The 12,083-nt window shown below is 46.0% G+C and overlaps 1 protein-coding gene across 6 annotated transcripts in view; it reads left to right on the top strand.

The window, feature by feature from the left end:
• The window catches only part of LOC112560811 (transcription factor SOX-6-like), a 245,536-nt gene that overhangs the window by 171,541 nt on the left and 61,912 nt on the right, over positions 1–12,083 (top strand). For all 6 annotated transcript variants that reach the window (XM_025232876.1, XM_025232872.1, XM_025232871.1 and 3 more), the window contains one exon: positions 5,041–5,903. In XM_025232876.1, coding sequence (XP_025088661.1) covers positions 5,433–5,903 — 471 coding nt within the window. In that variant the 5' untranslated portion in view covers positions 5,041–5,432. The remainder of the gene's footprint in view (positions 1–5,040; positions 5,904–12,083) is intronic.

Below are 12,083 nucleotides of genomic sequence, written 5' to 3'. Positions count from 1 at the left end.
GCTCACAAAACTCTTTAGTCTCGCCTGCACCAGTTGCACCACCTTGGAACAACAGCAGCGTGAAATCGCAGACGCCTCGCGGAGTGCCGGCGGTGTGTCGGCCCCTTGTCGAGCTCTCCTCCTGTTTTTTCTTACGACTCCTGTCCCTTCTCAAGACTGCTATCTTCCTTTCATCTGCTTTGCGGCCGTTATCTCTCTTTTGTGTGGAACCGCTGTTGTTTTTCTCCTTCGGTGGCCGTTTCAGACAGGTCAGAAATGCCTCCCTTCTATGATAATGATGGAGATGGGTGTGGATGGTGGTGGTGTGGGTGTGGGAGGGTGAGGGAGACAGACGAAAGCTTGATTGTTGCGAGATCGATTTACAGGGTTTTCAAGGCGGTAAAAAAAATGGACACAGGTTCAGATTTGATCCCTCGCTTCACTCAGCAGCTGTGCGCGTGCGTTAAGAAAGAAAGAACGTCAAATAAGCGTATTCTCTTCTCGCTGTTTTCCTCTTGTTCTTACCCTCGCGTCGACTATTTCTGCCGCTTCTTTAATCTTCGCAATTCTTTCCTCTTTTATTTCTTGTCAGAAGGATTGCTTTTCACTCTCTCTCTCTTCCCCCACCCTCTCTCTCTCTCACTATTCCCCTCACCCCCTGTTTCCCCCACTCTCTCTCTCTAGTCCCCCACCTCACCCCCTGTTCATTCCTCTCACCCTCCCTGTCTAAACTTACGGATGACTCATTGCCTACATTTACGTAACGGTGAAAACTATGGCCTCTGTGTGAAGCATCGTCATGTAACATTATTGTAAGGGGTCTGGGGGGTCGTTTCCAGGGGCTGTGCGCATGGGGCGCGTGCTGTGTACTCCGGGATGAATAATCAGGTCTGTAGCGGCATGATAATGACCATCTTACAGCCCATCTCCAACATTTATCAGCGTATAGTCATGCAATACAAGGGCTCGCTTATGCGTCAAACCCACACAGCCTCCGTGAAGAGATGCTTATCCCTGGGGATGAGGTTTGTCTCCCGACGGCGCTGTGTTACTCGCCCGCGCGCACTTCCTGCAAACGGTGGGTGCTTGTGAACGAGCTCAGCTCTTCCTCCTTCTCTCTTTCTCTCACCAATTTACTCTTCTTCTCTCTTCTATCCTTCCATATCTGTCTCTCCCTTTTTCCTGGTCTTTGGCCTTCACTCCTTTTTTCATTTTCTTTCCGTCTCTTCTTTCTTATCTCTCTGTATCTCATCCCCTTCCCTCACACCATCCACATTGCACCCACCTATCGAATTACTCATTATGTATAGCTTAACATTGACATACACGATTCTATAACCAAGAATTTCTCTGTCCTCTTCCAAAATTAAAAAAAAATGACTGTTTTTTTTACTTATTTTTATTTTTCGTTTCAACCGTCCTCTTCGTTACCGGAAGGAGGTTCCAAGCATGCCCTTCTTCTTCTTCCAGTCGAGGTATTGTTCCGCTCTCCTAGAATTCAAGGTCCCCCCTCTATCTTGTGCATCTGTCGCGATACGCCTGCGCGGTGCCAGCCCCAGCAGCAAGCAAGCATCCCCCAGAGTGGACGTGCGGAGGCGAGAACACAAGGAACAAAGAGGAGCCCAGCGGTGGCGGAGGACGGGAGGGGTCTGGCATGGATAATTGCACAGGACGTTTACATAACACGACGCGTATCTATATGCACCAGATGGTATTGCAAAATATGCTATCTGGCGACTATCTTTACGGGCTGACAATGTGCCAATTGTGGCCGCCATGGCCACTTTTTTGCCCATGTTAGTGCAAAATTGCACGTACGCAGAAGCGTCTTCCCGGAGTCTTCCCGAGGGCTGAGGGGATGCGGTTGTATCCCGAGATAAAGTATCGCATAGCGCGCGTGCAAGCACGTGCTTCTTTGATTGCAGGAACCTCATCATCTTTATCGGGTGGGCGTTGAATTTTGCACAAAATAGCCCAGCCTTTATAGTGGTGACATTTTTATGAATGGACCGCTTGACGACAGTGAGGGGGGGTCTATGTTTATAAACCCTTCAGTGACATTTTCCCTTCACCGGCCGCATTCAACACCCCCCAACCGCCACTTTAGTGACGTCACCTTCTGACTCACCTACCTCCAGAGAACAGTCAGCAGAGCCCCTTTCTTCCCCAAGCCGCCCGTTAAGGAAAGATAAATTTGTTCCGAGATTTCTGAGAGGAAAAAAAAGTCGGATAGGAGTAAAACTTCTGAGCAGTAATTGGAGAAAATTTACTCATCCCAAGTGTTGGAAAAAAAAAATACAGATATTCTGTTGGAGCTTTGTGGGTAAAATTCACCTAGCTAACATGTTCCCCCATTTTGTCATTAGTTTGCAAGTGCTTTATATTTAACTGAATTAAATAAATATTACTAACACTACCTGTCAACAGGTACGTATTATTGTACGTATGAGGACCTTTGCGGTACAGGGGGAACGGAGCAAAGAGGATGAAGGCTGCGGTTTATAATTCTTGTGACATATTGACTGAAATATTATATAAAAGGCAGTTCTTGACTAGAACAATGAAAGAAACTCCGTGAACATATCCCTGGCACAAACAGTGAGGGCAATCTTACGATCGCGTTAGATGATGACTCGTGGTTTACATCGGGGTGGACGTCTTTGGACCAGCCTTCTGCCAAAATGTGGTGGACTAGTTTTATTTTTCGTTTTAACCTTGGTTCATTTGATTGAAATTTCATTTATCAAATGCAGTTTTTCGTTAGAAATCGGCAGCACGTAACAGTCAAACAGACTGACGAGTCTGATGTAGTCGTGCGACTGTAACGGTGGCTTGCCTTCAAAGAGAAGACCATCGGAACATGCCGCTCACCATGACTTTTTGTTTTGTTTCAACAGTGTCATACTACCTCTGTTTTGACACGAATGTGTCATCGGTATAGATCAGACAAATATTCGGGTTCCCCCAATCCCCGCCTACGTAAGTTCAGTCATTCAGCTGCAGTTGTCATACAGTCAGTACCCTGTTGGAGAGAGAGAAAGCTGGATAGTGAGTGTCGAAAATCAGTAACGAGTGACAGCAAGGTAATTTTTTTTTCACATATATTGGAGATAAAAACGTGGACTTAATTTGCCGAAAAGTCATCGCAGTTTTCAAAAATGTAGATAAAACATCACTTTAGCACAAAACATTGGAGTAAACTTTCCCAAGCAGGAAATATGAAAAAGACCGATTGGTATAAGAAGCAAGACAATAATTTTACCAAAAAGACCAACAACCAGAAGGCGGAAACAAAAGCGAATTTTAATGCGTCTAGAATTCAAGCAACTTCACTTTTTAGATTGAAATTCGTGAAGAGAACATCACAGTGTTCGCAAGTTTTCAACCTCATTATTACTCGGGCTGTTGTTTAGTCACGTGACCTGGCTTTTCGGTATGTTGCCGGCCCGCCGCACAGTTTAGAATGTTGAGACTGGCCCACAACAGAAAAGTTTGCCCACCCCTGGTTGGATGCTGATGGTAGTGTTGAGTGCTGACGCCCGTCTTGGATGCTGACGTTGTGTTGGCGTTGTCTGGATGCTTCAGCTCGTGTTGCACCCTCGCAACTTCTCTTGTAAAGACATGGGCATCTGATCCCTTGGACAGAAACGGCGCCGTCGCCATCCCCTTACTCCCTAGATGTCGTCTGTTAAGTACAGTTATCTTTCCCTGTTTCCTGTTTGTGAAAGTTTAGTGCCAAGTATGTAATGATAGGTCTTTTGTTTCCCTTGCGAACAGGCTCCAGGATCACTAGTTGGTATTTTAGAAACGTGTCTGCTTCAATTTTATTTTTTTTTCGCAAAATTTCTTATTTTTAATTTGAATGTACTGGAGACTTTTTATTTCCCTCTCTTGACACAAAGCTTGGTTGGCGTTTACAAACAGAAAAAAAAAGACAGTGAAAACATGTTTTTAAGAGCAGCGCCACTTCTCGTGGTTGTTGATAGGCGTGTTGACTTATCACTTACCCCTGGAGCCTACACGGGGGCCAGTCTACCCCTCACCTCACAAAGTCAGTCAGCTGGAAGCTGAGTTAGATTATCTGCCCTTTTACCGGCGAACCTGTTATCTTGTGGGTGCACAATCTCATCCATTGTCTTCTGCCAGGTCGGCCTCGCCTGCTGCTGTATTAGATTCCTTGGGTGAGGGAGGCAGCGTGTGTGTGCGTGCGTACGTGTGAAGGAGCAAGAGAGAGAGAAGAAGAACACGTAACTCAATGAGAAAATTGACCGAGCTGCAAAATAAATAAAAAACACATTTTTAAACACGTGTTTGTAATATTTTACTGCGTTTCGAGCTCCGTTTAAAAACTGAAAACTACGAGTAATTACTCTCCATTCAGTAGCCATTTAGCGAGGCTTGAGCGAGACTGTGTTCTCTCCCTTGTCCATCGATAAGATTGTTCTCCCTTGGCTTCCTACAGAAGCGGGTACGACTGTAAAGCGGGGTGTACAACAATAGGCTGTTGGCATGGACAGGCAGGAAGAGCAGAAGACTTGGCGGGAAAGGAACGGTAATAAAAGAAGTGAAGAATGAGGAAAGATAAGACGGACAAAGGCAGACAGGGAGTCGGTAGACAGGGGTAAACAAGGGGTCCTTTCATCCCGTTGTCATTTTCAATGAAATACGTGGGACCTTGGGCTTCGGCCTTGAACTGAGGGGCACTTTAACGGTTAGGGAAGTGTGGGGTCAGGAGCGGCGTCACACGAGGTAGCAGTATGCAGAGGATGGGTGGAGGAAAATGAAGACATCTTTTATTCCCCGAAAGAGACTGGCAGTGTATCATAGGGTATACATTCCCTGCTTCAAATAATGTAGAGATTAGGTCACCTTGCTCTGGAGCTGGCGGGGCAGGGTGCTGGGGTGTGTGGAGGGGTTTTGGAGGGTTGAGTGACATCCGTCTTTAGCTCTTATTGTTTCCAGCAAATCTCTGTTGGGTTCGCGCTTGGCAAACAAGCGCCATCTACAGCAGAGGCTCGACACGCAAAGTTAATGTTTTGTACGATTTTCGTCCGGTTGCAGGAGCATGTCTTCTAAGCGAAAGAACACCCCGACCAAACTAGCCAAGGATGACGGCCCGGTCTTTGAGCGGCAGACCGTGAACACCGCAGCTCCACTCACCCTGACTCCTCCGGCCCTCGCTCACCTGCCGTGGGACGACAAACTGCACCACCAACCCCATCACCACCACTACCACCACCACCACTCTCTCTCCGACGACGGCACGCTGTCCACCCACAGCGACAAGGATCTCAGCAGCGACAACAACAACCTCCCGGACGCCGTCGAGCTACAGGGACCACCGCCCGCCAAGCTTCGCCGCCGTTCGCAGGACAGCGCCGGTGCTGGTGACGTGATCATCGCGGGCAACGGAAGTGATAGAGACGTGGACCAGGACGTAGAGGAAGCAGACGATGTTAATGGGGTGTGGTAAAGAACGTTGTGCCTCCCGCTTCCGCCGAGTACCTCCGCGACCCCTCATCTCGCCTCCCAACCTCCTTTCGCTGGCTGGCGACGTCGGCAACTCCATCATAACCTCAGAACAGACATCATCCTCGTCTTCCTCGTCGTCGTCGTCCTCCTCCTGCGCCTCCGCCATTGCCATCACCACCGCTGCCGCCAACCTCAACGGGTCCAGGCCTCACCTCGGCCTGCTGCCGGCGCCTCAGCGGAAGTCGATGGAGAGCGTGTTGCGGCGTCTGAACAGCTCGCGCGCGGCGGGTGACGTGGCGGAGATGGTGACCCCTGACACGGGCAAGGTGTACAGCTCCGTCCACGCCGTGCTGGCCAGCGACGGGACGCTGCACGAAAAGGAGCGACAGATCAGCGAGATGATCCTCCAGTTGCAGAACATCAAGGAGAACCTCAGCCGCCAGAAGTCGGAGGTGAGAGCCTGGTGGCGACTTTGTAGTTCTAAGTACCCTGGTCTTCTGGGTCTGAATGGGTTGAACTTTCATGTCTTGTTGGTCACAATATTTAATAGACTTTCTTTTTTTCTCTCTCTCACACACATTATCCCTCTCTTCCACCATCTTAGATTATCATTTTCGCTCCAGTTCTCTGTCCATCCGACTCTACCATCTCTGTCTTTCCACTCTGTTCGTTGTCACCTATACACTTCCCTCTTTTCTTTCTGTATTTTTTCCATCTTTCATCCATGTCTCCGAGGGCGCATCATGAAGCGTGTAAACTGTTTTCACAGCAGTCCGGCACTGCCCTTGCCTTGCCGCAATCCTCCTGCCCTACGATCCGGCAGACTGCCCCCGAGACACCCTGATGAAGCCGACAGTCCCCCTCCCCCAGCACCCTCCTCTCACCTTACGTGGCAGTCTTTATTGCTTCCCACCACCTCCGTCCCTACCTCCGGAACCTTGTCCACCCCCCTCCTTTCTGTCTAATTATTTGTGCTCGTCAGTAAGGGTTTCCTGCGTGTCCAGTACTTTCGTCCCGGGGACACATTTTAACAGGACTGTGTTTTCTCTTCCTCCAGTCTTTTGTGAGAGCCGGGTGTTTGGGCACCGTCTGAGACCCTGCAGCCAAAGCTGGCGCAAAGAAAAGGAGAAAAATACCTCCCCCCTCCCCTGGCAAGAAATATTCCCACATACCAGCCTCTTCGGTTATGGTTCCCCCCTCTCGACTGTTTCTCTCCCTCTCTCCTTGAATTTTCGTCGCTAAAATCGAGAGCTCGACAAACAAGACGACGGTGGGTGTCTTTATCGTTGGCGACAACGTTGAGCATTAGAGTTTGGCACACGGAAGTGAAGAGAAGAATAAAGAAGAAGAAGATATCACAATTATAGGTGTTTCTTTTTTATCATCATCATCATCGTCGTCGTCGTCGTCGTCAAAAAAAAAATTATTTTAAATCATTACCATCACTAATTTTTTTTGTCAAAATTTTGGAGGTTTGCTTACATTCTTCGACTCGCGATCTCACGTCACAACACGTGACGTCACTACGCCCAACGGTTTTTTCCGCGGTCCACCCGATTCTCCCACGGGGCTGCACGTGCGTGACGTGGCGTGGGAAGAGTGGACAGGAGTCACGCCACGTCACGGTTGTTTGTTTGTGGAGGCCTCCGACACGCGGCCTGGCGGCGAACAGGTGTATCTCTTTTGTTTTCGCCGCTCTTGCATGCCAGAGACAGGTGTGCGCGGACGAACATCGGCCATAACACATCTCGCGCAGAAACGCTTCTGTTTGGCTTCCGTTGTCGGCTTCCGCTAGAGGGCGTAAATACCTAGCTGTGGTTGCGGGGAATAAGCTTTGTTAAAGAGATTATGCTTTGCAAACATAAGTGCTGCATTTTTGGCTGTTTGGGTTTATTTAGTTTAGCTGCAGCCGTTTGTTTTGTTTTCGTTTTAACCTTCTCGGGTTTTTGAAGAGGTTGCTTGTTACGGGCGTGAAGGTAGATGGCGGAGGAACAGGGGAAGGAAATAGAAATGATGGGGTGGTAGTTAGTGAGGACATATACCCCTCCCCTCACCTGTGTGTCAGTGTTGGAATAAGCATTGTACATAACTTCAAATGACTGTTACGTGCGTGCGTGCGTTTGATAAAATTTATTTCATGTCTGACAGTTTATGATGCTAAGTACAGACAAGGCAAGCAGACTTCATTCATATCGGACAAACGTTATTCAAATCTCATAATGTTACCCTGTGATTTTTTTGTTTTGGAAGTTTCGTGTGTCGAGCGTCCAACATCGTGATATATGCGTTAATTTGGCCACTGATGGAAGTGCCCTTTGACCTTACATCTCGCCTTAGATTTAAGTCCTTTAACGCGAAAAATACTTAGCGAACAGTTCTTGGCTAAAGTATGTTTGTGCTTTCATCCTTCATTAGCATTTGAAGTGACCTGTCGACATGATTCGCGCCGTCCTCTACAGACTGTCCTGCCCCCGGAACTCCTACAGTTCGTTAATGAATCATTGGTTTTTATTTCCTGTCGCGTAGTGTCAGCGATTGTTACAGCCTGTCCCTGACAACCGCCCCGCGGAATCTCTGATATATCGCCTTTTCCCTCAAATGTTGGCTGTCACGATGACCTCCGACATCTTACAGTAACACGTGCACCGCGCCCTCTGCCGTCACAGACACAGACTTCAGTAACCGCAGTCCACGTGGACATTGTCCGAGATTACCTCCGTGACCACGTGATCAGATGGCGCGTGACACGCACAGGATCAACGTTGACAGTTGGTGACGCAAGGCACACCTGTGTGGGGGAGGGCGGCGATGACCTGTGCAGGTATCGGAAGCAGACGACAGACAGAGGTAGGCAAATCGTTTGGTCCAGATTGTAGCGAGCAAAGGGGATGGGGACAGATTGATGAATGAACATTGATGGGTGTGTGTGGGGGGGGAGGGGGAAGCTGACCTGGTTTATCTGTGACTAGATTTGGTTTATCTGAAGAAGGTTTCTAAGGCGATTGTATTCTGTCTGATTTCCAGAGAAAAGAAAAAAAAGAATAATAGAAAATGCAGCGCTAACAAGAACAAAAGAAATTGTGACACAACAAAGTCCTTAGCAAACTGTAATTTAACGGAAGTTTCCACTTTAAGACGAAATGAGCGCCAGTAATACGAGGGTGATTGGATTGTTCCCCACTGACCTTTCGCGTCCACACACACACCAGACATATATATATATAGTTTATTGTCAGTTTTGGACATCACGAATAAGAGATAGGAGACAGAGAGTGAGTGGAGTGAGAAAAAAAAAAACAGAGAGATGGGGCAAAGAATTGTGTAATTTGAGTGATTGTAAAAAAATTTACAGGTCAAGAATTTGTTTGGCTTGATTATTTGATGTTAAAACTCGTAAAATAATATTTTAAAATCTTTATCTACGTTAAAGCGCCAATGTATTCCACGGTTCAACATGTTGTTATAAATAACCAGGTAACAATCCGAGTTTTACTTTCTAACTGTACTCCCGATTTTTTTCTTCATCATCGTCGTCGTCGTTATCTTCATCGTCTTCCTTCGCTCTGGTTTCGTGGTCTTTATCGTATTTTGGATGATCGTCAACATTGCCCGCCGGTAGCCAACTACTTACTCACGTGCTTACAGAAATATTTTCTGAGCAGGATATTCAAGCCCCTTAGCGAAATATGGAGAGGAAACATTTTTTTTTCGCAGATTGCCCTCAGAATACTATGAACCGATGTTGCACAGCCCCTGTAGTAGCCCACAACCTTATCAGGGCTCGTGTTTTGAGGACGGTTTATAGGAAGACGTCGATCTGCGGGGAGATAACTCCATCGGTAATATGAGGACTTCAAGCAAGAACGGAAATGCAGCCTCCTTGTCACAGCTCGGTATCAGCACTAGATCATATTGTGGACTGATATTCGCATTTCCGCCTTGTTTACAACACTTGGGGGACTCCTCGGCTGTTCTTCTTCACCCTCTCTCTCTCCCCCTCGTCTCTGCGTGTGTGTGTGAGTGTGTGTACGAGGGGAGTGTTGTATCTGTGTGTCGGTGTCCTTTGGTAGGGGAGAGAACTGAGCAGCTGTAGCTGATGTATACAGTCTCTGTAGCCGTCACATTTATTTTTAAAATTCCTGTTAATTTGGGTGTGTCGCACTGGACCAGTGACAAATTATTTTTCTTCAAAAGAAGGAAGAAAACAACATACAAAACCCTCGTAATTAACCTGATCTGTATTGATTAATTTTACTTTCTATACTTAGGTATTTTGCATCTTTTTATTCAAACAGCTTTCTTGGCAAGGGTGAGGTCTGTCATTATATTTTGTTTCTACTGTCCATTTTGATATAAATTCCATTCCTAAATCTACTATTACAATAATACAGTGAATGTATCCAACCAGAAAATATAGAAAAGTGTGAGTAAAAATTGAATACTTTAATTGAATTATAATTAAACCTATCAGAGATGTATTAATACTTTCTTCCAGTTTACTTTATGTACAAATCATGATGGGATGATGATGATGATGATGACTAGATATACAGTTGCTAAATTTCTGCCTAATTTTCATTTGCTTAATTAAAATGATTTTTTTTTTTATTTTTGGGGCATCACAGAGTTGCCTGAAAAATAACCTACGACTTTTCTCTGTGAAAAATAATTACAACCAAGCGTATTTTAAGTATAACTGTCCTGTAATACTTGTACAGGGCGACAGTAAGCTTTGTGTTACATGTGTAATCTTTAAGCAGAAGTGTTCCCTAAGACTTTTTCCAAGAGATGTTTGTAATAGATGAAGGGTCTCCTTGTTTTTATTATTAGGAAAAGACCATTTTTGAGTGGTGGTGTTTAGAAACTGAAAGTGAAGTTATGTAGACGAAGTATTTTGATTGCTTGTATTATAGATATACATTCATGTTATACATTATATAAAACTATATAAACGTATATAATATACGCATGACACTGTTTTGATTGGGGTCCACACTGCCTTACAACGATCAGAGTAGCAGCACCACATGTCGTGGGTAGGGTGGGTCGGTGGGTGCGTACGAGGGGTTAGCGATTCCGTCACAAGTGACGAGAACAGTGTTGGGGGGACAAATGAAGTCGTCGTCATCATTCTCATCATCATCATCCTCCTCATCATCATCAATCATCCTCAATCATCACCATCCCTCTCTGTAGGTGTGATTAAAACAAACCGTAGGTCCGGCGTAACACGTTTGAGGATATTCCAGTTAGAAAATAAATAAATAAATAAACGCGATTTCCATTGGACAAGCTGCTCAGTCAACACACGTCAACTAAAATCACCGAAAAGCTACCTACATGGCTACTAATGGTTAAACATTGAAAATGACATAGTTTAAACAAGAAACTTCGAAAATTTACTATCAGCTAATAGAAAACAATTACGTTAATTTTTTTTATTATATTAATTAGCGTGTGAAGGTCTGGCGTGCGTGACAAGAACAGGGCGTGTATTAGAGGGCCATTATGTTATCTTTTTTTGGTTGTTTCACTATGTTAAAAAGAACAAAGTTCACACAAAATTTTTTCTCGACTGAAAAAAAATTTCCGCTTCATTTATACGGATTTTTTTTTTTTAAATATTGTCGATACTGTTCTGGAAGTTACCCATCCCTTAAGGTCACGCCCCTGGGAAACCTAAAGCTTTGACGAAGTGATGCCCCCTGAGGCGGAAGGTTATTTCAAAGCCACGAAATCCGCACCTTGCTGTGTGTAGTAGAGGAAGAAGACGACGAACAACAGCAACAATAATAATTTTAAAATGAAGATAACATTTCATCAGACGCTAACCTGTTGCTAAAGAATGTCGGGATGTTGGAATACGACGATGACGTCATCAGTCACCCACTTCCCGCAGGGGTGTGACCAGCTGATCGGTCAAGAGTGTCGAAGTGTGACGAACGAGAGCGTAAATACAAACAACATCGACGTGAACATCAGCTAAGAGTAGCAAAATGGATGGAAGAAATCCTCGTCTCTGCAATCTGTAGAGAATCACCGAGTACAACCACATCACTTCTCTCCGACGGCGTTCTCATATAGTTCCGGACAGAAGTTCTCGAAGTTTCTCATATCGCATCATCGACTGCATCGAAAAATAGTATTGTATGAAAAAAATTAATAAAAATGTGTGAAAAAGAAAACGGAGAAGGAAGAGAATGTGGCGACTTTCTCTCTTTTCCCCTCTCCCCACCCCTACTTCCGATACACTTCTGTCCACGGGCCTACATCCGCTTATAGTATCAATGCGCGCCGCCGGAAGCTACTGTTGGTGACGTCACGCGCCCCTTCCGCTCACTTACTTTTTTTCCCTGATGCACGGTCGTTTCTCACAATGAGTCGGTTTTTCGGGAAGTAACTTTTCTTGAAAGTTTTGTTTGACGAAGACCACTGAGTTTTCGAAAGAGGATGACAAGAAGAGAGCTGCTAGAAGAAAGCGAGGTGGGGAGGAAGCTGGATAGTCACGGGGAGTGGTTGAGGGAGAAGAAGACGGGAGGGGAACAATGAAGGGGGTGTAGCGGTTTCGAAGCAGAGCGCGGGGTAGGGTGGCTGGGGGCTGGGAGGAGCGGGTCAAATTAGTTTGGTCTTTT

Source organism: Pomacea canaliculata, linkage group LG3 (genome assembly GCF_003073045.1).
Source record: "Pomacea canaliculata isolate SZHN2017 linkage group LG3, ASM307304v1, whole genome shotgun sequence".
In the NCBI taxonomy this organism is placed as follows: Eukaryota; Metazoa; Mollusca; class Gastropoda; order Architaenioglossa; family Ampullariidae; genus Pomacea; species Pomacea canaliculata.
The sequence above is the reverse complement of the archived record's forward strand: the minus strand, read 5'-3'. Positions and strand labels throughout refer to the sequence as shown.